This window comes from Notamacropus eugenii, chromosome 5, assembly GCF_028372415.1.
Source record: "Notamacropus eugenii isolate mMacEug1 chromosome 5, mMacEug1.pri_v2, whole genome shotgun sequence".
NCBI lineage: Eukaryota > Metazoa > Chordata > Mammalia > Diprotodontia > Macropodidae > Notamacropus > Notamacropus eugenii.
The window spans coordinates 247,501,176-247,528,322 of NC_092876.1; the positions used below are offsets into that span (position 1 = coordinate 247,501,176).

General features: G+C 33.3%; 1 protein-coding gene across 2 annotated transcripts in view; it reads right to left on the bottom strand.

Moving 5' to 3' along the window:
• Positions 1-533: 533 nt before the first annotated feature.
• NCKAP1 (NCK associated protein 1) overlaps positions 534-27,147 on the bottom strand; it is a 117,269-nt gene continuing 90,655 nt past the window's right edge. For both annotated transcript variants that reach the window (XM_072612581.1, XM_072612580.1), the window contains exons 20-31: positions 26,238-26,369; positions 21,246-21,464; positions 20,889-21,019; positions 20,557-20,654; positions 12,470-12,563; positions 8,871-8,953; positions 8,348-8,428; positions 6,423-6,516; positions 5,347-5,463; positions 4,336-4,445; positions 2,514-2,603; positions 534-1,455 (exon numbers count right to left, since the gene is read on the bottom strand). In XM_072612581.1, the coding sequence (XP_072468682.1) occupies positions 1,339-1,455; positions 2,514-2,603; positions 4,336-4,445; positions 5,347-5,463; positions 6,423-6,516; positions 8,348-8,428; positions 8,871-8,953; positions 12,470-12,563; positions 20,557-20,654; positions 20,889-21,019; positions 21,246-21,464; positions 26,238-26,369 (1,366 nt within the window). In that variant the 3' untranslated portion in view covers positions 534-1,338. The remainder of the gene's footprint in view (positions 1,456-2,513; positions 2,604-4,335; positions 4,446-5,346; positions 5,464-6,422; positions 6,517-8,347; positions 8,429-8,870; positions 8,954-12,469; positions 12,564-20,556; positions 20,655-20,888; positions 21,020-21,245; positions 21,465-26,237; positions 26,370-27,147) is intronic.

The window sequence follows — 27,147 nt, forward strand, 5'->3', positions numbered from 1 at the left end:
CAACATTCTCATTGGTTCCATGTTGATATATTATCTATCCTCTAAAATAAGTGTATCTGGTTACAGGTACAATTCAGATTGATAGACACCTAAGTTTCCATTTCAGTGCTATATTTCTAAAAGCAGCAGTATAGGCTACCTGTGAAAGGCACTTAAAAATAACTTGTATAATCAAATTGTAAAGGAATCTTTAATAAATAAAAACTGATTCTCTGATTAGTCCTGAAATTGAGTAATTTTTAAAATTTAGCAGTTGTTTTGGACTGGATCTGTGATTTCACCAGTACCCAGAATTCCTGGTGAAGAACTTCCTCTTCCACAATAGGCCGGCACTTGCTCTGAAAATTAATAGTCTTACAGAGTTGTCTAGGGCAATGAGAGGTTAAGAGATGTAATCAGAATTACACAAAAAAACAGAATGTGTCAGATGCCTCTCCATTTGGACTCTCTGAACAATATTACCAGTATTAAAACATCTAAACGAATGAATGAATTTTCAAAAATTTACAAAGTAAGTAACAGATCATTCAAAATGTGATACAGTCTAGTGTTTATTTATGTTATGGAAGATACACTTGAATTTCAAAAATTTAAAACATATAAAAGTGGTTAAGGGATAACATTTTATCAACATTTGATAAATGCATAAGAATGTTTATTATACAGCAGGATACAATGGTAGTGCTAATGCCAACAGGGCATCATGGATGTTAGTCTAAAAAATGTCACTATGCTTTATACAAACAACAACATTTGCTGCTGTTTAAGAATATGGGGGCTTGGTCTGCTTCTAATTATCAGCAGTTCCATAACATTTTAAATGTTATATAGTAGTGTCATATTATTTAGTTTGGCAAATGTTTCAAAATAAAGAAAAAAGTAGAAATGTCATTACTTCACAGAAATGCACATCCAATTCTGGTTTTCAATAAGAACAATAGGTATAGATCAGAATTCTCCCTATACGAAATAATTTACACACAGATGAAAGCTAGAACACTATCTAAAATAATCACTAAATACATTTTTTTAAGAAATAAACAAGCAAGTATGGTTTTGCATTATCAAATATCAAAAACGTGTAGTTGATGTAGTGTCAAACAGAAATTATGTTCTAAAGTGAAAAAGGAATAATTTCAGTGAATGTGCAACCTAAATCAACCAACTTTATATTGTAGTACAACAATATTAAGAAACCACTGATCAGAAATACAACTGTATATAAGAAAAGAAGTCCATAATCCACAAAACTGTCAGGCCATAAAATAAAATAGCTCCATAGTTTACAAGTAAAACTGAAGCAACAAAAATGCGTGCTTATTTTTGATAAGTAGATATTTATGCAGAGGATGTAACACTTTGTTTGTAGACAGCATGGTAGGCATTTCTCAGCAAGACATAAGGAAAACAAGATTCCAAAAGATCCATTGTCAGGAATGGTGATTCTTGTACAATCTGAAAAACACCAGAAATGCATCAGAATTAAAATTCCTCATAAAATTATACAGCATTTGCTTTTATTTATGAGTATGCCTTGCTATGGTCCAATGTCACAAAATGCGCTTATTATTTTACTTGTACAGAAAACCATAATAGCAAATGCTAGGTACCCAACATGTTCAAGTACAAAACTAAACCAGGTTACTACAGTCTTTCATCAACAAGTATTTATTAAGTACATGAACTATGCACAACACTGTGTTAGTCATTGTGCTAGGTTAAAAAAAAAAAAAAAAGGTGTAGAGCAAATCCTGTACCCTAAACACATAAATATTTACTGAATAGAAGAATCTAGTTGGAGAAAAAAGACTAACACATGGAACTGCAGTAAATAACTAAAAGACTGAATGATCAAGTCCAGACTCCAAGCACTGCACAGTTTTAGAGATCAACGAAGGCTCAAGTAATGAGGGGGAGATTCCTGACGGAGGAAGGATTTGAAGTTCAAGAAAGATCTGGATAAGCAAAGAGGAAAAGGCAAGAAATTCCAGAGGACAAGAACATCATGAGATGGCAATGTGCATGTGAACATATGTAACATGTTCTCCAGACAAAAGAAATGCTAAAAGTATAGAAAGCAAGTTTTAGAATAGTGGGAAAGTAAGGCTTCAAGGCCAATGTAAAAAAACCAAACAAACCACATAACACAAAAGTCAGGCAGAAAAATCTGAACTTTGCTGCCAAAGGAAGTAGTAAACCATAAAAAATTCCCAATAGTTCATGTAACATAATATATACATATAACAAAGAATGCCCAATAGAGCTCTCTATTTGGTCTTGAAATTTGCTTTAACCTGATATAACTGTTTTGATGTTGAAACATAAAGACTTAATTATTGTTAGGATAATTTCTAAAATGACAGTACAAAAAAGGGTGGAATGAAAAAGATCAAAAGAAGCTTTGAGTTCTAAGTTTTGTGTAATTACAAAAGTACTAAAATATTAGTGTTCTTGAAAACCACTGCTAACAAGAACTTATTGAATTGTTAAAAATAATCAAAATGCAGACTTACCATGTCTAGCAATAAATAAACAGATTCCCTGTTCCTCGTTGTAGTTTTATCCGTCTCTTGACCAATTTTCAATAGACTAGATGATGCAAGCTGAAAAGACATTTTAATTTTATCACTGTGTCTATTTTCTTTTAAAAACTTTTATTAGTACCTTTTGTCATTCCACTGTTATCCTCACTGCCAAAAATATCCCTTCTACCCGCCTTACTAGACCATCATTTAAAACAACGAATACTGAAGAAGGGAAGGAGGAAGAAAAAATGTTCAGATAACTACCAACACAGAAAACTGAATATGAGAGTATATGCAGTGGTCCATTATGCATAGTTCTCCCCCTCTGAAGGGCAGAGACATTTTCCTTTCTGGGGCAAAGTTTGATCATTATGATTACAAAGGATTCACGTTTTTCTTTGTTGTGATTCCTACTATTTACATTATTTATTTCAGTTTCTTTGTATATTGTTTTCTTTGTTCTACTTACTTGGTTCTAAAAAGTTCATAAACGTTTTTAAGTCTTCCCAAGTTTCTTTGAATTTTATAATCTAGCTTCATCAGTATAATTTATCAATCTGACTGTAAGAAATTGTTAATTTTTCAAATAAGATGCTCTTAGGAGGATATATCCAAATATTAATTCATATATTTACATAAAATGTACATAACCAATGTCTTTTCACACTTAAGAATTTTATAGAATATCGTCACTCTTGTTTTTAGCTCCAAAAATGTAGAAGACACTTTAGAGATTCAATCTTTTTAAAATTATGCACGTGGTAAGATCCGCAAATGAACAAATTATCTTTTACTTCATCTTCAAAATTTTTATGTGGAATATACAACTAAGAAGAAAATTTCAGAGTAGCCTATATGTACTCAAGAATAACATTAGCATTTACTTATGTCTATCTTAGGTACTCCATAAACACAGAAACAAGGACTCTAAAATGGAAGTTATTTTTCATTAAATATGCAATGTACTGAACAAGCATACCTTTGTAACCTAAAATGATAAAATATTCATATGTGTATTTTTCTGTGGGTCACTATATTTAAGATCATAATGTTAGGAGATGACTTAACACTGGTAAGAGGTATTATTAATAGGAAGGAAAAACAACCATTTTAGACTAGTCTAGCCATTCTTTTTAGGTCTGAATTAGATTAAAAAAAAAATTTTTCTTTTGGCAATGCGCGTTACTTTTGTTGCTAAACTTTTCCACCATTAATTTCCTCTTCAACCCAATAGGAAATAGGAATATGCATGAGAAAAACTGCCTGCCTCAAGATCAGCATATTCTCTTTGCCTAAATTCAGTTATCCTATCCCTTCCTTTTTTACAACCTGGGCATCTAGAGTGTAAGCAATAAGAGAATCTCCAGGACAGGTCAAAGGGTAGCATCACATACTGAGAGGAAGAGGGGTGAACAGAGAGGACGTCAATATATAATGTGGACTCCAAAGGAAAAAGGATGGACTTTTGAAAAAAGGGAAAACAAATTTTCAGATTATAGAAAAGTAAATGATCTATTCATGTGACCTAGCATTCATATTTTCCTCTAAAGCAGGTTTTTGGTTTTTTTTTAAACCTGGAATCAAGGATCTATGTTTTTTAAAAAAATGTTTTGATAATAATTTTAGCACAATTAGTTTCCTTTGTAATCCTATGTACCTTATTTTATGCATTTGAAACCATTAATTCTAAGAGTTCCATAGGTTTCACCAGACTGTCAAAGGCTTAATGACATAAAAAAGATTACGAATCCTTGCCTTAAAATAAAATAAATGTGTAAGTCATGAATTTTTGAAGCTAAATAATACATACGGCCAGAAATTCTTTAAGGCGATCTTCAATGCTTCCTTTGTGAATAGTAAACAATGCTGCAGCAATCTGGTTGATGGCTTTTGCCAGGCAATGTATGTTGTTGCAGTGTCCTAAACCAAAATGCTGACAGATTATTATGGATCCTATATACTTAATAAAGGGAAGAAATATTTAGTACACTGTTGCTTCAAGATTAATCTTCTATGGTCTCAAAAAAATGTAAGGAACCATACAGTTCCCTGAAAATCATGGAATGATCAAGGGAGTACTGAAGTCACTGACCATCTTGTTTACTTATCATTACCATGAGCAATACAGCCAAAACTAGTATACATGTACCTATACCCTAAGCTTGTGTTTAAAAGTAAAATGGTGAGCCTTATAATAACAATAGCTCACAACTGTAAAGTACTTTAAGATTTTGAAAAGTGTAATCCTTACAATAACCCTGAGAAGGATTAGTATCCCTATTTTACAAATGAGGCAACTAATATAATGCCAATGGTCATAGAACTAATGTGGCTGAGGGCTGGATTCAAAACCAGATCTATTGATTCCAAACCTAGTGCTCTATCTACTATATCCGTGTTATCAAATTTAAATAGAAACAAATCCCTGAAAGCAGGATATTGACTTAGAAAACCACAAACTAATATTATCTATGTTGCACTGTATTTTTATTTACTTTACTAAATATTTCTCAATTACATTTTAATCTGGTTGTGCACCTGAGGGAGTTTTGCAGTTCTGAATTTGACAGCTATGCACTATATCATGCTTCTCAACTATAAATATAGCTGTGTACTAGGAAAACCAGATCTATAAGAAGTTATAAGGTGAAGTAAGAAATTTCAAAAAACTTTTATAGAAATTTTACACAGTAGTTATAATGTGGTCTGTGGACATATAAGAAATACAGTACGAATTGCTTAAAAGGAAACCATCTAACACTAAATGTCATTTCTCTGCAATAAGCAAAGATTCCTATTAGGAAATACAAAGCTCTATTACCTTCAATAGCAGGGCTGTACTGAGACATAACATTACTGGCCAGTGTTGGTAAAGAAACTGCCACAAAAACCATAAGAAGGCAGGCAATTTTATATTCTTCTTCTGGACTAATGTTTTCTGGAGAAAAACAATTGAGAGTAAAAGCACAGTAAAGGGTTTTTTAACAAGGTTGGCCTAACAGGTAGTCATTTAAGTAAACCAGAATCCAAACTGTAAAATTTTAAAACCACACCTCTTCAATAGGATCTGTGAAAACAGAAAAACTAAATCCAATTTGACAGAAGTCACACAAGATGGGATGCAACACCAAAGCTGATATACACATTAGAATCTCCATCAAAAAATAAGTAAGGAAAAATTCTGGAAATAGATGTAGAGGAGGGAAAAGGTGAAATCTGACTAAAATTTGTGAGTAACTCCTAAGTTCAAACTATTCTGGTCCCAGTATCATAGATAATTGAAAAGATTATGGTAGCTGTAAACAAATTTATTATAATAAAACAGTGCTCCAACAGGAATAAAGATAATCAGGGTTCTGCCTCAAGTCTCTTTCCACTCAAATTAATCTCCCACACAGTTGCCAAAGTGTTTTTTCTAAAGTACAAGTCTGATCATATCACCGTTTCCCCTTCACCCTGATTCAACCAACTCCAGCAGTTTCTCTATTACCTCCACGAATGAAATATAAACTCTTCTACTAAGCACATAAGCTCTTCACACCTTGGTCCCAACCTACCTTTACCTCCTTCCACAAACACTACAATCTAATAAAACTTAACTTTTTACTGTTCCTCATATATACAAAAAGCTCTTCAGTCAAAGATAATGTTTCTGAAGAAAGAAACTGTCAAAATAACAGTTTCTAAAAGCAAAGGTAAAAATGATCATTCTAATAATGAATTTTACATTCAGGATATTTTCATTCATGAAGTTGATACTGTGCGTAGTTTGCAGTTTCAACTCAACTTTTATAGGAATTATAATTTGTTTATAATTTACTTTAAAATGAATTTACAAAAAAGTACAAAGTATGTATTTACAAATACACTTTTAGTTTGCCATATCTCATTTGTTACCTGATTTCTGTGAGGAGAGCGCTACCACCAAGGCTGGATCAATCTCACAGGGCAATCCTGCAGCTGAGGACAACTCATAAACATTCATTGCAACCTAAGAAAATAATGAGCACAAAGTAAGAAAAATTAAATCCCAGCAAATTTCACTTTCATCATTTGTAAACTGAGAGAGCTGAACTAGATGGGTTCTGAGATCCCTTTCAGCTTTTGGGCCAAGATTCCATGATCTTAAAATGAAATGATAATTGAGCCCAGAAGAACAGAGCAACTTGGAAAAAAAAAAACTAAAGGGTCAGGACAGAGTCCTGGGAGACTCTATTAAGCAGGAAGGAGATGAATATCGATCCAATAATAAAAGCTGATTACTCATCACAGGTGACTCAAACTCAAAGAAAACTGTCATAAAAAGTTAAGAGGTATTCACCTGGAAGTGGTGGTCAACAGTGACAAAAACCATGGAGAAGCAAATCAGAACGAAGACTGAGGAAAGACAATAAATTTAATAATTTATATCAAATGCCCTAACCTTAGTTTCTTCCAATGATTTATTCCTCTACTCTTAAACCAGCTCCACACAGGGATAGCCATATCCCTAATTTAGCACTGCTGAATGTCACTGATGGAGGTCATTAATACAACAATGGGGTCTGTGAAGGGAAATAGAGTGAAATAAGGCTGGAAAGTAGATTGGAGCCAAATTACAAAAAGTCTTTAATACTAAGCGAAAGTAATTGTACTTCATCATGGAGGGTGTTCTGATCAGACTTGTGCATTAGGATGGGAATTCTGGCAAATGTGTGAAGGAAAGACTGGAGAGAAGAAAGATAGAAAGATTTCTGAATCTTGATTGATTCACGAATTTAGTAAGGACTGTAACAACAGAACCATCAAGATTCAGATATTAACTGGATTTGGGGAACACAGAAGAGTTAACTATGATCAGTATATCAAGACAAAAAAATTGTGTACGATGTACAAAAAAGTCAATTTGTATTTGAAGAACTTTCAAAAAACTTAAACATAGTAGAACATCCTTAAGTTGTGTTTGTCAGGTCATACAATGTGGGCCAATAGTGATATAATGATTTATAAGGCCTGATTTACAAGTATACATAGGTAGTCTGAAATCTATCTTTTTATGATTTATTTTCATGGCCATTACATAATACATACCCAGATCCTTCTGAATTGCTCTATCTACCAAAAATGGTCTATAATTCAATTCATTTTTAGAAGCAATGTTATTTGGTTTGCAAGCTGCCAATGCCTAAGGGTTTCTCCACAACCATTTTCACCTTTATACTCTTCAAAACAATCTAAGCTACCAAATTTTAAGTCTTCCTGATCTGTTCACATAACTCATAACCTTCCAGTGTCCTTAGTGGATAATAAGATACTCTTAATGATCCACTATAATCTGTTCAGCTGCATACTTAGTAAAATTACCTTACTGTACGCACATTGTTTTAATTAAGCTACAAGGTTCACCTTTCAGGAGAGCCATACCTATATTTATTCAGTTCCAAAGGCCCATTGCCAAGCCCTCAAACCGAATCAAGAATGTATTATATTTGAACAGAGTTTAAAATAGGCATGGAAGTCTATTTGTATATTTACAAAAGTTTAAAATGGTTTTAAGCTCAAAGTAAAGGAAAATTATCTTTAGTCAACTTTATACTACATAAAATGACCAAAGAGCACAGATAACCAGAATACCTGTGCATCTTGGAGACAAGTTTAGAATTATCTTTTTCATCACTTAGGGAAATTGTCTAAAGTTAATTTCAAGGACAAACATATGACATGAGATTTCTACAACAGCAAGAACAACTTGGTTTGGGATTTTTCACATATTCTACACAATTAATTAAAAATATTTAATTTTTATGAACTATAAAAATGAAACTTGCAAGTGAAAATATTACCTTCATATCAGTTTCCCTTGGAATGTGGTCCTTAAAATCTTCAATTGAACTTACAAGGAAAGGAATGTGGTAGGATAAGACCTAGGAAGGACAACAAATACATATTCAACCTAGATTATTTCAAAACATAAATCTCTAAAAAGCAAAAGTGCAAAACTGGATTTATTCTATTTTTTCATGAAAGTTATTTTTATTTTGTGCATTATCAAGTTTTCTATAGCATTTAGATATCTGGAAGTGGAATGCATTGAATACTGAAATAACTGCCAAAACGGAAAAATGTTTTAAGCATTATTAAAACTGAAAAACATGGAAACTGACACCCAGTGCAACCACCCAGTTTTAAACCTGGATTTTAAATCTGAAGTTGGAATCAGTTCCAACAACACTATACAAAATTTTAAGGAGCCTGAATTCTAGAACTGACTTGATCCTATATATGGCTCTGGACCTGTGTGAGATATATAAATACAATTTCTGGAAAAAAGAAGTATATGGGAGTATGTTTACAACGGATTCTTACATCTCTAAGTGCTTCTTGGGCCAATGATCGGAATGACAGGATTACACCAATTATAGTCATCCTCTTCAAAACACTGTCAACAGCTACAAATTTTTAAAGGATGAAGAAGAAAGATAAATTAGACACATTTCTTCAAATGTAATCATCAGAAATTTTTAAAAAGTAAATTATAAGTGCTATTAAAATAAACTGAAATATTCAAAAGGATAGGCATAAGATAGTTCAAAGTCAAGTTATTAATTTGAAATGAGTTAAATTTTTTTGGTTAAAATCTAACATCCTAATGTGCTAATGTGATTGAATGATTTTTCTATCAGTATTCCTGCATCACGGCCATGACAAATGGATGTCTAATAGATATCTTAAACTCAACATATCCAAAAGAGAATACACATTATCTTCCACTCCCCCCTCTTCTCCTTTTTCCAATGACCCTGTTACTATTGAGAATGCCACCATCATCCTAGTCACAAGGGCCTGCAACCTTGGTTTCATCTTTTGACATCTCACTCGCATTCATTCCACATATCTGACCTACTGGAAGCTTTATCATTTCTACTTTCACAACCTCTTATATCCACTTACAAAGACACCACCGGGTACAGGCCCTCATCACCACATAACTCGACCGTTATAACAGCCTGCTAATTGGCATCCCTGCCTCAAGTCTCTCCTCATTCAAACTCATCTTCCACTTCTTTCTATACTTCTTACTCGACTCCCTACTATGCACTCTACAATCTAGTAACACTCATCTTGTTATGCTATTCCTTGCTAAATATATTTTCACTGACTGCCCCACATGACTAGAATACTCTACATCCTTATCTCCTGTCTCCTGGCTTTGTATTCTTTCAAGTTTTAGCATGAATCCTACTTTCTTTAAGAGGCCTTCCTGGCTTTCCCCACTGCTAGCATCTTTTCTTTGATATTAATATCTGTGTGCATGTATGTGTATATACATGTGTACACAAATATATGCATGTCTATACATATTCACACATATACGCCGTGTTGTACACATAAACATGCATAAATATAATGCACATATGCAATGTATATATGTATGCACATGTTCATATAATATGTACATATACACACATACATATTATATTTAAATAACTGCTCGCAAACTGTCTCCCCTGTTAGTATGTGGGCTCCTTGAGGGCAGGGTCTGTGTTATCTGCCTTTCCTTGTATCCCCGATGTTTAACAAAGTACCTGTCAAATAGTAAGGTCGTAATAAATGTTTTGCCTGAGTGACTAGAGATCCTGTCCTAAGAGATTTAACTCTGTAACACTCATGTTGGGCCCACATTGTACACTGACTAATGAGTGCTACACATAATCTACTCTATCAAGTCCAAGTAGCTTCTTTGCTACCTCTTTGGTTTCTGAGCTGCTACTCTTCCCCCTCCTCTCGTTTTGAAATCATAAACAATTAATACAGCACATCTACTTGATAAAGATTGTCAACGTACACCGCTATGGTTCTCTTCACCATTCCTGCGGCTTTCCTAATCAAAATGGTTCTCCTGAACTATGCTAACCTTTATGGGCTGCTTCCCCCATTAAAATATAAACTCCTTAAAGGTAGGAACTGCCTTACTTTTGTGTTCTATCCTCAATTCTTAGTACATAAGTGTTTAAAAACTTTTTTTCATTTTTTCATTCAATCATTCATATTGTGTGATTCCTAGAAATCTTTAAGATAAAGGGGTTACAAAAGCATAAAAAACCTGAATTTGAGCAAAAGGGAACACCCATTTGGAAGAACAGAGCACAATATTTGAGACAGAAGAAATTTTTTTTAAAAGAATCTACTTCTTCAGTTATTTGCTTTCCAAGCCCAACAATAAACCTAAACCTCTAAACTGAAAACTGTTTCATAACCATTTGAAAAAGAGGCAACATGGTACAGGAAAAGGAACGATGCACTTGGTGGCATAAGGACTTGGATTCAAGTTCTGGCTCAGCACCTAACTGTGCATTCTCAAGCAACTCATTTTACCTTTCTGGGATGGAATTTCCTCATCTATAAAAAAGAGAAATTGGACTACAATGATTTCTTGGTTAGATAATATTTCCAACCCTAATATTCTAGGAATCAAATTTTAAACTATGCAGGCTGGAGACTTCTCATGGGTTTTGTTTTTGAAAATTCTAAGAGTAAAAATTGAATGCTAACTACACATTATGTACATTTAAGTTCAAATAATATGAATGTGAGCAAAAGCCTACCAAAATTTTCTCTCTGAAAATTGACAAATTCTGTTTAAAATTTCAGTAAATTCAATTGTTTCCATTTAATGAAACATTAAGATTAGTAGTGAAAGAAGATATGGTACTCAATACTGAAATGGTATGACGGATTCTAACAAAATGGAACATAATGCAAAACACTGTTAAGAAAATGATAGAAAAAGGGGGAAAAGAAAAAAGAGGAAAAATGGAAAAAAGAGGGAACAAAGCAAAAAAGAAGAAACCAATGTGGAAAAGCCATAGAGCAGGCTTGCACAAGTTGTGACCAGGGAGGCAGCTTGCCAAAGGATTTCAGGTGGCCTGTGAAAAACAGAGTAACTGAAAATATTTTTCATGTATTTATTTTCAACAAATAGTGGGAATTCAACTGCCATCAATGTAATTTGAAAAATGCAGCTGTGTTTCTAAATCGTAAGCATTCCATTTTTTTTTTTTTTTTTGAGAACAAGATAGACTAATTTGGCAAAATTTCTTTCTTTAAAGCCTTTTCCTGTTGTGGGCATCCTTTTTCACTTAAAGATACAAATATATTATGGCTATAACTAAACATCCACTGAAACACTTTCTAAGGAAATGAGAAGGTTGAAGTGTAAACATTAAAAATGTATGAATATACCTTAATTCCTATCTTAAAAAGACAATTTTAAGTATGGTAAAACATAAGTCCGAATCCTATACAGTAAAACCACACTAACTTGGACCAATAATGAAGATTTTTAAAATGAAACTGTAGTACTGGCTTTAAGAAATATGTTTTATTATTTCAAATACATAAACTGAACTAACTAGCAAATAAAGTGTTTATAAGCTGATGTCCTGCTGGGCCTGCTTTAATGGATAAAACTCATTCGTAATTAGAAGCATCCCTTTACACACAATTACTGTCTAAAAGTCTTTTACAAGTTTTCTCTCTAAACTAAGCTGAACAGGTCTGTTCTATTCTTGTTCACATTATTTATTTAGCAAGCCTTTATCTTTCAGAAAAACCATCCTTATATTTAAGAATTAATAAAAAACTGAATTAGTGAAGTCTAAATTAACGAAGTTTTACTGTATGAAAAGGAAAAGTTAAGAGATAATTCACAGAATTTGCTAAGAATAATAAGGATTTATCTTTGCCAAAGAAAATGGCATACCAATATGCTGATTTAGAGTGAAAGTAAAATTACTTTTAAGACAAGGCCGGAGTACTTAACTTCTGGCTGCATGAGTATTTTCTAACTCTAGATGAACAGTATTTTTTTTAACTTTTCATTATGTTCTTAAGTTCAAGACAAAAGCAAACATCAAGGTACAACCAAAGATTCTTGTTTATTAAAAAAATTATGAGTTACCCACAAGATAATCTTTTAAAGAGAGCTGCCATCTGGTCTGGTTTGTCAAAGCTGGTCCTCATTTGTGTTAGGACATCAACATTTTCCACCACAAGTTTCTAAAAAAAAAGAAAGACCTTAGGTCAGACATGCACCTTGGTATGTTAATAAGATAAGAGCATACTTAAGAAATTACAATCTAGCAAGAAGGAATACAATTCATGAAATCCAGATGCTCCAAACTATCTTTTTCTCTAAAGGTACCATAGAATCATTTGGAGGTTAAGTCTTAGTTTTCTCTTTAATGCACCAAGACAGAAAGGCAGGAGGTGAAGTAGGAGGCTGAAAAGCATTTTTAAAAAGTGATGAAATAATGGACTGACTCATGAACAAATTATGAAGGCTAAAGCTAACGAAGTCTTAGAACTAAATACAAATATTTGAAGTGCTATCAAAAAAGAAAGGAATACACAAATTGGAGGAATTAGTATTATAAAAATGCATTAAAAATAATGGAATTTTCTAATGGAAACACTGTACATTTCATTTAGTTAAAAATTCATCCAAATAGAAGTGATACCATCCTGGCAGGGAGATGAACTGAATAACAATAAAATTCTTCCTCTCTCCTTTAGTTCTAAAATAATAAGGTTTGTTTTTTTTGTTCTATCATTACCAATTACTTGTGCTTACAAATTTACTACTAACTTCTGTAAATTCCTACTCTGAAATTTCTACCATTAGATGAGTTCAAGGCCCTAATCACTCATTCTTAGAATAACCTACCAATCTATCTCTACTCTATTAAAATTAATCTTTACACAGTATTTGCATGGTATGTTTCCCCATTCAAAAACTAGTAGTACTTATCGAGTACACCACAATTAAATTCAGAATTTGGATTCAAGGGCTTCTACCTAAAGAGATCCTGTATAACCCTATTTCAACTTAATTTCTTTTCATTCTACTACTCACACATTTAAATAAGCATCTAAACTAATGACTCACTGAGTTAACTACATGAGGTGACAACTAAAAAGTCAAGTCTGAACTTGGGCTACATAAAGAAAAATTCTATCTATCAAACGAGGGAGGTGATAGTTGCAATATATTAGGTCCTTGAGTCAGACCATATATAACATACTACATTCAATTCTGATGTTGTATTTTAAGAAGGGCATTGACAAGTTAGTGTTCATCCAACTAATATGGTAAGATGATTTAATACCGTTTTTCAAGGAATGGTTAAAGAACTAGGGATATTTAGCCTGAAAAAAAAGACGACACTGAAATAATGATACAATCTTGAGGCTAAAATATTTAAGAGTTATCCAAAAATGAAGCAAGAGGATAACTCCAGTGTTGAGTTTCCTGGGACTGGAGGTATTCAAGTGAAGGCTGAAAAACCAACAATTTTGTCGGGATGATGTAGAAGGAATTCATGCTTCAAGAAGGGTTTAGACTATGACTATACTAAGGTCTCTTCCAACTTTAAAAAGCTGTTCTATTTTTTGCTAGTTCCCACCTGCATGCCTTTTACATTTGCCAGTCTAACCAGAAAGTCTCTTCACCTGTCAACCTAGTGTTTGTGTTATGTTTGACACTTAAATTTATCTGCTACCAACATTACTTGATTTCTTAAACATGACTCCTCACTGATGTGCCTGACAGTGGTAGACACTGTATAATTTGTACTAATTGTGAGACTGGAAAGAACACTGGATTTGGAATCTGAGGTCCTGAGTCACAGTCCCAACTCTGCTAGTTATTATGACTATGTCACCTTAGGTAATCAGGGGCTCAAGCTTCTCCCATGTAAAGTAAAGATGTTGAATTACTCTGAAGATTACTTCAGGTTCAAATCTTTAGTGCCATACTTGTACTTGTGATTTATTGGCTAAAAATGAGTTATAATTTTAAGAATATGGTCTATCTTTCCTTCATAGAGTAGCTTTTAATGAGATTCCTTTTGTATCCCATCCACCCCAGTAATACCAAGCATAAAATCCCAACACAGATGACTGAAATTCAAACAGGGAGTGGTATTTATTTACCAACAATTAGATTGCAGACTAAATACTGAAAACAAATCAACCGAGTACAAGGAAAAACAAGTATTCTCTTTCTTTACTGTTGTGTTAATTGGCATAATTTACAGAAAAGATCCTGATTTATTTAATTTGTGTATATGTTTTCTGGGTCCCTATGAGGAACTAGAAGGAAAAATTGATCTGGAAATTTTGAAAAGAATTCTTTTGGCAGGGGAGGATAGGGAAAGCAATTGGTTCAATGGGCATGGCTCCAAATGCAACATCCCAGGAATCTGAGCAGGGAAAGACGACTGGTTGTTTTTCCCCAAGAAAGTAATAAACACACACTTTGCTGCCAGCAGCATGTATGCATAAAGTATTGACTGAATCTGAAATACAATTTATTCAGAGCCACCACATACAGGAAAAAAAAGCGCTGCTTTTTTTTATCCAAACACAAGTAAACTCTGAAACAAAAAAGTCCTCTGCCTGGAAAAGAACTGAAATCACCTTGAAAATGGAAAGGAAAAACAATACCTATAGACACATTTAGTTGAAAATAATAAAATATTAAGAGAACTTTGGGACAAAAAAGTTTAACTTTATCCTTCTTAACAGCATGGTATACTGGAAAGAACACTGGATGTCAAGTAAAAACTGGAATTGTGATTCTGACGGTCTCTGATAGAGGCTTTACCATCTGTTCAATTAACAACAATCCAGGACTGAAGTAAAGATCTATAGGATATTTCTTACTTACCTCACAGGTTTACTCTGAGGGAAAGTTTATAAACAGCAAAATACTATATAAATGAGCCTTTATTATTACAGGAAATTAATGGAGAGGTAATATTAAAAATATATAGAGCTTAGAAAGTTAGAGGTTTCATAATTATCCTCAAAATTACCAATGATACAGATTTATGGAGAATGGAGGAATTTATGACCAAACAAGAGTTAGAGAACATTATGAAATGCAAAATGGGTAACTTTGATTATATTAAATTAAAAAGTTTTTGTACAAACAAAGCCAATGCAACCTAGATCAGAAGGGAAGCAGAAAACTGAAGCAGGAAAATTTTTACAACTAGTGTCTGTGATAAGGGACTCATTTCTAAAATAGGTAACTGAGTAAAATTTACAAAAAATACAAGTCATTCCCCAATTGATAAATGGCCAAAGGATATGAACAGTTTTCAGAGGAAGAAATTATAAGCTACATATAGTCATATGAAAAAATGCTCTAAATGACTATTGATTAGAGAGATGCAAATCAAAACAACCCTGAGGTACCATATCACACCTATCAGACTGGCTAACATGACAAAACAGGAAAATGATAAATGTTGGAGAAGATGTGGGAGAGTTGGAACACTAATTCATTGTTGGTGGAGTTGTGAGCTGATCCAACCACTCTGGAGAGCAATTTGGAACTATCCCCAAAGGGCTACAAAAATGTGTATACCGTTTGATGCAGCAATACCATTTCTAGGGCTATATCCCAAAGAGACCATAAAAAATAGGGAAAAGACATGTACAAAAAATATTTATAGCAGCTCTTTTTGTGGTGGGCAAAAACTGGAAATCGAAGGGTTGCCCATCAATCGGGAAATCGTTGAACAAGTTGTGGTATATGAAGGTAATGGAATACTATTATGTCGTAAGAAATGACGAACACGCAGACTTCAGAAAAACCTGGAAAGACTTCTATGAACTGATGCTTCGTAAAGTGAGCAGAGCCAAGAGAACTTTATACACATTAACAGCCACAGGACTATTTTTGATAGACTTAGCCCTTCACAGCAATACAAGGACCTAAAACATTTCCAAAGGACTCATGATACAAAATGCCATCCACCTCCACAGAAAGAACTGTGGAGTTGGAACGCAGAATGAAGCAAACTATTTTCTCCTTTGTTATGTTTTGTTTTTCTCATGGTTTCTAACATTCGTTTTAATTCTTCTATGCAACATAACTAAAGTGAAAATGTGTTTAAGAGGAATGTATGTGTAGAACCCCTATAAAACTTAGGCCATTTTGGGGAGGAAGGGGGAGAAAATTTGGAACTTATAAAAGTGATTGTTGAAAACTGAAAAAAAATTAATAAATTTTGGGGAAAATTTTTAAAAACCACCAATAATAGAATTTCAGAAAAATATTTCAATACCATAGATTAGTATGAACCACACTAATCTGTAACAAATATGTCATCCAAAAACCTTAGAAGACTACTTTTCGAACTATTAACATGACAGAATCATTAAGGTAAGACTCAACAAGCAATACCATAAAGTAGAAATACAAAGACTTTAAGAAGAATCAAGTGTGTGACAATATGTAATTCTCAAACAGACCTCTTCCAGAAAGAGCAAGGTAGCTATCACAATGGTGCTAAAATAAGTCATTTAATAAAACAATCTTTGTGATGCTAAAATAAATCACTCAAAAAATAAAACTGTAGTACTCTGTTGTTGTGTCAATACTATCAGATTCTGAATGATCTTGTCGATAGCACAATAATTGATAGGCACTTTAAACACTTCTTGATTATTTCTGAATAAACCCTTATTTTTGCTTTAGTCTCATACATAGGTTTCAAAGTGCTGTCAAAACTCACAGAATTCTTTTAGTACTAAAAAAGTTTCTCTGCCAAAGGTTTCCCTAATTATATTACTTTCAAACAATACAGTGTAAGCAAGGTTATGAAGTTAAGAGATAGAGATTTTTTAAAAACCACCTTGTTTTATTCTTTATAAATAGAATTATCATACTTGATCAAGAAATAACACTAATCAACAAAATATACTGGTTAATATAAAGGTAAATAAAAAATCCCAGGGATTTTAAGGATGACTGTCACAACTAAGAAAGACTGTCAATAATGGGGTAATTCATGTTTAAGAACTTTTTAAAAACCTGTATGAAAACATGTTATTTTTAAACTGCTTTTCCTTTACTTGAGAATCTTAAAACACACGCAGAGATCTCTGAGACAAAGAATCTCAAGTATGGGGAAAAAGTTCTGGGATTTTTTGTTTTGCTTGAGGTTAATGACTCAGATCCAAAAATCATAAACTGCTTTTAAAAAATCCTTCAAAACAAGAATTTTACTTCATCCAGAGACAAAGCTGCAACTTCCCAAAATAAATAAATGACTCAATGACATTACATAAAACCTTCATGTTATGTGCACTGCAACTGTAAAATTGACCTAACTTGACATTTTCTGGGAAGACATACATTTTTTCAGGAATATTACTATTTTCATATAATTAAAACTGAGTGATACAATTATCAGGATATTAATCAACTGGAAGGAGCAGGGAGAAATCTATTAAAACATAATACATAGGAAGGCTAATTCACATCATTTCTACTAAGTACAACAGGTCAACAAGTCAAATCCTGATGATACTATCGTAGAAGTATTTATTTCTTATAATCTTTAAATTGAAAGATAAGATCAACAAAAATCAAAATTACATTTCTTCCACAATCATCAACTTCCTTTTGGTAGAATAGGAGTTAATAAGGTAAAGATAAATAATGTGTTACCTATTCCTGAGTAAAAGTATAGGATTTTGTAAGGGGGAAGGAGAATAAATAAGACTGATAAATCATAATGAACAAAAACAGAAAAGCACTTTTCATGGCTATAAAATATAAGATGCAGACATAAACATGTATGTATACAAACATACATATAGGTGCATATACCCTAATTAACTACATATAATCTATATACGGATATTTTTGTTGTTCAGCTGTTTCAGTCATATGTGACTCTGTGACCCTCTGTGACCCCACTTGGGGTTTTCTTGGCAAAGACACTAGAGTAGCTTGCCATTTCCAATTCCAGCTCATTTTATACGTGAGGCAACTGAGGCAAACAGCGTTAAGTGACTTTCCCAGGGTCACAAAATAGTAAGTGTTTAAAGCCAGATTTGAACTCAGGAAGATGAATCTTTCTGATTCCAGGCTCAGCACTCCATCCACCGTGTTGCCTCACTGCCTACATACAGATATATGGTACAGTGGTTGAATCAAGAAAGAAATGGAAATAATGGTATAATGAGTGTCATGAAAAAACAAAATACATAGTATTGTATGTATTCATCAAAATATCTTTACTCCTGGGAATTAATATTTCCTAAATTTGTTATAAAACTCAGATCATCAACTGACTTGGTATAGTACTTTTCCTTTCACTGAACAAAATATTCTACCACTGCCTATCCCTACACTCTAAATTCCACCTCAACCTATTCTTTATCTTCATTTTGACCCCCCAGGCCCTTGAGCCTGCATTAACCACTCATTCCAATACTTGTACTTTTTGTATTAATTTGTATTAATCTCTTTCTTCTAAATCTTGACACTAAACCAGTTCACATTAGTGTCCTTTAGTCTTGAATGCCTTGCATCTTTGTCCTTTCTTGTTAAACGGTGCTGAAAGAAGTGACATAACCATGCCAACTGAGTTATTATAAATGTATGCTACACAATCTGAACTAGTCCCTCACCAAAGTAAAGCAATCCTTTTATTTTTCCCCACTCCTCACCATCTGTGGGGAACACAAAATGTTCCAATCTTTTCTTCCAAACTCTCTTTTGTATTTTGATCCTACTTTACCAGGAGAAAATCTTACCTCATAATTTAACTGACAAACTCCTTTTTCTTCCCCAATTTACATCTCAGAAGCTTTTGAAATCACTCATTCTCTGTCCTTTACTTCAGTGTCTGATGAGGACCTTGCCATATTAATTAACTGACAAGCACTTATTAAATGCCTGCTATGTACCGTACATTATATAAATAAAAAGCATGAAATAATTCTTTCTCTCAAAGAGCTTACATCCTACTGGGGAAGATAATGTATCCATATGTAAGTATAATGTGAATAAATATGTAATAAATAAAAATTAAATACTAGGTACTTTATGAAGAAGAGCACTAGCATTTGAAGTAGAAGATGGTACTTGGTCTGAGTAGGATCTTGTGAGGTGGAGATGAATAGGAAAGACATTCTAAGTAAATGGGACTTCTAGAACAAAAGAGATGGAGTATTCAATGTGAGGAATAGATAAGGTTTTAAAAACTAAACAGGGGTTTATATTTTACCTAAGAGGTAACTGGGAGTTATTGGAATTTGAATAAAGGAATGACAAGGTTACTTCCCCACTTAAGGACTATTTCTTTGTTGTGCATGTTAAGACCAACAAACAGGTTATTGCAATAGTTAGGTGAGAAATGATATGGGCCTGCAATTAGGATAATGACAGTGTCATAGGAGAGAAAGGGGGAGTATATGAGAGATGTTACAAAGGTAATATTTACAGAACTTAACAACAGATTGAACATGTTTTACTGGATCCACTAATTACAAAGCTCAGCTCAAAATCATCTTTCTATATGAGGCCCTTCCTGATCTTGGCTGCTCATGTTAGTCCCCCTAAATTAATTTGTAATTATTTTGTACAAACTTATATATACAAGTTGCGTTCCCCTAAAGAACGTAAGCTCCTTGAGGTTAGGGATTTTTTTTTATGTCTCTCTATATGCACTGTCTTGATGTTGACGCTTTTTGTCCTTTGATCTCGAAGAGGACCATAACATCAGGAAGGTGATGCCATGACTTGCAAGTAAAATTTGATTTAAATGAGGGAGGTGTCTGTGTGAAGTCACCAGCCTCACTTTCTCCTCTGGAGCCATCTGGATCCAGTGGCAAGATACAGATCAGGATGACTGGAGATGACCCCCATCGTCTAGCTAGTGCTGAGTAACTAAATGCTTGCTGATTAATGATCATCATCATTAAAGTTCACATTTAAAAAGCTTTAAAGTTTGCAAATCACTTTACTCATGTTATCTCTGGATCACCATTTGTTGGAAGTGTTCTAGAGTTGATTCTTAGTGGTTTAGAAAAAGGTCCCTTCCCATTCTAAAATTCTGTGACTGTTATTAAAAGTGATGAAATAACTAAAATTCTAGACAAAACGTTTTACTTAATCACATCACAATGACATTTCAAAACTAATTTCAAAGAATTAAAATATAGATAAAATAGTGAAAACTATTACCTTAAGTTCAGCAACTTGGGATGAAATATGCCACATAAGGCTTTCACTGAGGAACTTCATACCATATGGACCTAGCAATTCTGATAGGGACCTCATTTCTAAGAAAGGAAAATAATTTAATTCATTCACTTAAAGGAAATCATAACTGCACAGATCAGAGAAAAGACTTATTTCTAAGAAATACCCAAAGGTAACCCATAGAAAACACAGAAGAAATTCTACAAAGCCAAGATTTTACTTAAAAGAAAATGACTCCAGTTAAGTATTAATTTTCTACAATGAAACCTAAAGAATTAAGACTACAAAAACAAGAAATTTTCAAACAAGTTCACCTGATATATCTGAATATTCTTCTGCATTGAAAGTCAGCTCATTTTCTGTGGGCAAATTCACAAATGCTTTCATTGCAGGAAAATAAGCTATATGGCCATTGCTGACTTGTCTCAGCAAGGTCTCTAAATACCTAAAAAGAAACATATGATCATTATGGGAAGAGAAAAATCAAAGCAGTAATTCAAAACTTACTACAGGATAAATTTTTATAAAAGAGGTTTCAACTTCAGGGGGGACTTTTATAGATTACCTAGTCTAATTTTCTTCAAAAAAGGGAAAACTATTATACACAAGCATACACTCACAAAAAAGAGACTATTATTATACACAAGCATACACTCAATTTAAGGTCTTACCAATTTGTGTAGAGGCTTGTAATGGTTGGCTCTCCATGACTGTCTAAATGTTGTGTTTGCTGAAGAAGAACATTGTTAAATACCCTTGTAATGTCAATTTGCACATAATTTTCTATTGACTGGAGTACTGTCATGTATGCCCTTACGCTTGTTAAGAGCTCTGAAGGTTTTGCAATTTCTTGTGTAGCTTGATTATACATTGTCATCCCCACAATTGACCTTCAAAGGAAAAAAGTAAATGAAATATAAGACTGATTGCATGTAAGATATATAGTTTAACGACATAAAATTATTTAAAAGGAAGACAATAACTTACACGCTACAAAATCTTGGAATGTAGGGAGATAGGATATTCTGGAACCTCAATTCAGTTCCATTTTTAAAGTTTTAAGTACACCAACAAATAAACCTTTGTAACAATCACATCAAGATAATTTTTACATATGTATTTTTCAGTTGTCCACTACTGTAAAATTCTGTGGCAAGGTTTCGTAGTTCTTGCAAAGGTCATATTCAACCTTTAGTTAAACTTTCATCTGGTCCTTGGGGCCCACCGCTCAAAGGATAATTTGTCCCTCAGTAAAGCTGCCATGGGGCTCTACCATTCAGAGCAGAATCTTTAAACAATTAACTGCTAATGACACGGGTAAAACTGAAATGCTCTTCTAAAGATTGTTTTCTGTTGAATCATGCAGAATTTTTCTTTTCATGACTATTTTTGAGTCTGATAATTTATTCTGAGAATACATTACCAAAAATTAAGTGCTTTTGAAAAAAAGATACATTCATTCATATGTGAAATATTTTAAAGCGAGTTATATGAAATACTATCAGATATGAAATATATGATATATATGAAAATATTACCATTAACAATTTTATAAGATCTACTTACTCCTGGTTTTCTTATTTCTGATTATTTTGGTGAGTAGTTATGAAGGGGAATTTGAAATATTTCTCATCTTTGTACTGAGAAACAAATGCTAATTTTAGTTTGGGTATCTTTCAGTTTTCTCCCCCCAAAAAGTAAATATTGACCTTAAAGACAATGATTTCATATCCTTGTCTCATAAAGCAAACGTAAGAACTGAAAGTTGTGGAAAACTGTGTTTGTAGAACAGCAACATGAGAGTTGGCAAAGAGTAAAAGCACCTGGGCTGAAATTCCACCTCTGATGATTAGCTACCTGCATGACCTAATCCCCTTCTGGGCCTCCGTTCCCTTACCTGTAAAATGAAGGGATTGGATTTATATTTTCTAAGGTCTCTTCTAATTCCAGATCTATTATCCTATGATCTCTGCTTCTTCAATGTCTCAATGACACACACACAGAAACCTGATGATCTGACATTATAATTGACTTTAATTTCTACCTTGCTTAAAATGAAAAATACTTTGAATTTAGAGCAAATTACCTAATGGCAAAAAATAAACAAACTGGTGTTATATTTAACAAAATTTAAGGATATTTTTAATATTTTTCTTGCTCCACTCTTATTTTAGAATTTATACTTTTGTTGTCCTTTTAATGTAATGCTGAAAGTTTTCAGAATTATTAAGATCATAAGGAAAAATAACTTTTGAACAAAGTAATTAAAAGTTTATTTATCTGGCATGAATGAACGTAAAAGATAATATCCCACTAAAATTGAATCTCTTCTCAATGAGTTTAGGTACCTTAAGCAGAATAGGTTCCAGGATTTTATTTCTTCATATTCATAATTTATGATAACTGGTAACATAATGAACTTATAAGGATCCTATGAACTTAAAGGGATCCTTCATGAAAGGCTTACTCCAGTGTGTCAGAATGAGGTAAGGGTGACATTGTGGAAAGTTAGAACTTTCTGAGTTGGTCTTGAGGAATACAAAGAATCAGGTTCTAACTCTAGAAAGGACTTTGATTAAGGGGGTCCAGGGAAGGGTTATTTAATAAAATTTCAGAGTTGCAAGGGATCCCAAGTGGCTATTTTAGTCCAATCCATTCCTAAACAAGAGTCTCTATGACACAATCAACAAATGTTTATATTTATCTTTGCTTGGCAGGAGGAGTCTCCTGTGTCATGAGACCAGTCCATTCTTCTTAGAAGAAGTAAATTATATTATATTGATACTTTTTCTAATATTGAGCCATCCTTGCATTTCTACTATAAATCCACCTGGTCATAATGAATAATTTCTTAGATAAATTGCTAGTTTATTTGATGGGATTTCTTTTTGGAATTTCTGAATTGCTGTTCAATTAATATTAATTAATTGAAGCAGTTAGGTGGCACAAAGGATAGTTCTGGGTCTAGAGACAGAACGACCTGAGTCGTTGTATGATCCTAAGCAAGTCACAATCTCTGTTGTATCTCAGTTTCCTCAACTACAAAATGGAGATAATAACTGTACCTACGCTGTAAGGCTATTATAAAGACAGTGCCTACACTATAAAAATGCTTATTCCCTTCGCCTATAGTTTTACTTTTGTGCTTTCTCCTTGCCTGCTTTAGGTGTTAGGACAATTATTTGTCTCATAAAAGATTCCCGACAATGCATTTTATTTTTCAATTTTAGAGAATAATTTGTGTAGTATTGGTAGTAACTATTCTTTAAAAGTTTGATAGAATTCTCCTGTGAATTCATTTGGACTAGGAATTTTTTTCTGTGGTAGCTCCTTTACACCTAGTCTTAATTCTTTTTCTAAGATTGAGGTAGTATCTCTATCTGGTCTTCTGACAATTTAAATGTTCTGCTATTTTGTGTTCATTCAATAAATATTTATTAAGCACCTACTATGTGCCAGGCACTGTGTACTCAGTTTTGCAAGCATATAACTATGCATAAAAGCTTCAGATTATTCTTTCCATTTAATGGCTTTATTGTGATTTCACTATCCAACTCACTGATAAAAATATATTTACATAGAAGTTGATATTTGAATTTAGTTCTTTAAGGTGGTCAGTTATCAACAAGAGGTAAAGGTAGGGAGAAAGGTCAGAGGGAAAGCCAGGGTGAAGGCAAATAAATGGGAGATGAAATTTCATGTGTAAAAAACAGCAAGTAGGCAAGTAGAGCTGAATTGTATGGTGTGGTGGAGGTGAATAAAATATATTAAGACTAAAAAAAGTAGAAAGGAGTCAGGTGTAAAGGATTCTAAATATCAAACAAAAGACTTTATGTTTAATTCTACAGGTAACAGAAAGGTAATGAGATTTATCAAGGGGAGGGCAGGAGGCTGAGGGAAAGACAGCCAACATAATCAGACCCTTGTTTTTGGCAGATTAGTAGAGGTTTGGCGCAAGGAGGTCAACTAAAAAGCTACAGAAACAGCTGAGGTGAGAAGGGATGAATTTCTGAACAAAGGTGACAGCTAGGTGATTAGTGAAAAGAGGATGCACAAGAGGGATTTTATGAAGATATAAATGAGAAGATTTGATGGTGATGGCTCTGGAAATAGATAGGAGTCAGGTGAGAGATGTGGTGGTAGTAAAAAAAAAAAAAAGAGAAAGAGAGAGAAAGAGAGAGAAAGAGAGAGAGAGCAAGAGAGAGAGAGAGAGCATGCAAGATTTGGCAACTGACTGTAGAAATGAGATGAGGAGATGAGGATGATGTCAAAGTTGCAAACCTCAGTTAACTAGGAAGGTGGTGATGTTACTGACAATAATAGGTTCCGAAGAGGGGAGGTGTTTTGGTGGAAAGATAATGACTTATTTTGAACATACTGAATTTGAGATGTTTGTGGGATATCCAGCTTGAGATGATAAAGTGGGACAGGAGTGCAGGAAAGGGAATAAAATGAAGTAGATCTGGGAAGCAGCCCTATAGAAATGATAATGGAATGTTTTGAGAACTTAGAATTTGAAAAAAATGAAAAATTAATCACTATTCTTTGAAACCAGCTATTTAACCATTTTCAAATCCATATGTATACATATTACACATAAAATCTCTATGTGCATGTCTAAAACATATAATCTAGCCTACAGCTACATTTTCCACAAGAATACAAGATAATTTTAAGAAATGTTTTCCTAAAATCTGCTTAAACTAGATTTATATTATTTGTTGGGTTTATCACTGTAATCAATCTACAAACACTTAAGTACTGACTATATGCTATGCACTAAGACAAAAAATTTAAACAGTTCTTGCACTCAAGGAGCTTACACTGTTTTAGAAAAAATACCATGAACAACACATAAATACATACAGAAAGTAAATACAAAGTGATTTTCAGGGTAGATGAGTAGGTTAGGTTTCACACAGGAGGTGGCACCTGAGTTAAGTTTGAAGGAAGCAAGGTATTTTAAGGGGTGAAGAAGCCATTCTTGAGAAAACCATACTAATTCTTTCTAAATGCTACATCCTTTTATAGATAGTCACTATCTCTTCATTAACGTTAAATCATTTTCCTGGAAGTCAATGTCAAATTAACTGGCTGATAGTTTACAGATTTAGTCAGTCAATAAATATTTATCAAGTACCTATTATGCACCAGCGATTATGCAAAGGTGTTAGGGATACAAAGAAAGATAAAAGACAGTTCATGTCCTCGAGGAGTTAATAGTCTAATGGAGAAGATAACATGCAAACAACTATATACAAACAAGCTATGTACAGGATAAACCGGAAATAATCAAAAGAGGAACAAGATTAGGACTGAAGGGGTTTAAGAAAGCTTCCTGTAGAAGGTGAGATTTTAGCTGAGACTTGAAAAACTGCCTAGAAAACCAGGAGGGAGAGCACTTTATGCATGGGAACAACTAGTGAAAATGCTTAGAGTCAAAGGATGGGAGATACTGTTCAAAGAACAGCAAGGCCAGTGCCCCTGGACTGCAGAGTATGTGGGAGGATATGTGTGATGGCACTCTAGTTAATAAGTTGTGTAAAAAGAAAAATTCTATTATCTGGGCTCCCAAGTTCTAAAAGGAAACATTACAGAGATGCTAAGATTTAATATGATAACAGTTCTAACTAGAGGAAAATATAGTTCATATCTTGTCTTACTTGGTAAAGCGAATTTCCAGATGAGAAGTCAAATATTCCCTTGGAGTAAAGGTATGTTCCCAAACAGCCATGTTTGGTACATAATTTATAGAGAAACAAAGTTCAGAAAGTGCAGTGTGCAATTTATCGAGGCTAAAATAGAGACAGAGAAAAACAGTTAAGTAAAGCATTAAATAATGTGTGAAGAAACAAATGCACTTTTAACATCACCAGATTTAAGGTAGTATTATTCTATGAGAAGGTAAAGACTGAGAAATGCTTCTACATAATTTCCCTTGATATAAAGTAGACCACATTAAAGTTTTCTGAGAGATCACATGTATTACAAAAGTTACTTCTAAATTCAAGAGTATTCCTTTGGTCTCTATATACAGACAACACTATTGAATGTAATTATCAGTAAGGAAAAAACTTTTAAGTTCATTCAATTTATAAGTAAATTATGACTATCCCCAGTTGCAGTTATACTTTCATCACATTTTTAGTAGATAAAAGGTCAACTAAAAGTTTTTAAAGAATATCTATAAATGTTCCATAGCTTGATTGAGCTTTACTTTTAAATCATATAAAATGCAGAATGAGACATATATTTTTGGACATTGCTAATATGGGATTTTATTTTGGATGATTATGGAAAGGTGTTTTTTTCCCTCTGAACCATGACTACAGGTGGAGGGGAAAAGTAAATGCTTAATTAAAAAAAGAAGTTTTATTTAATTTTTTAAAATTTTCAAAGAAAAAGAAAAGAAAAATGAAGACAGATAGGTGGCTCAGTAGATAGAACACTGGGCCTGGAGTCAGGAAGAGCTAAGTTCAAATCTGTAACCCTGAGCAAGTCACTTAACCTCTGTCTGCCTTAATCCAATGGAGAAGGAAATGGCAAACCACTACTGTATCTTTGTCAAGAAAA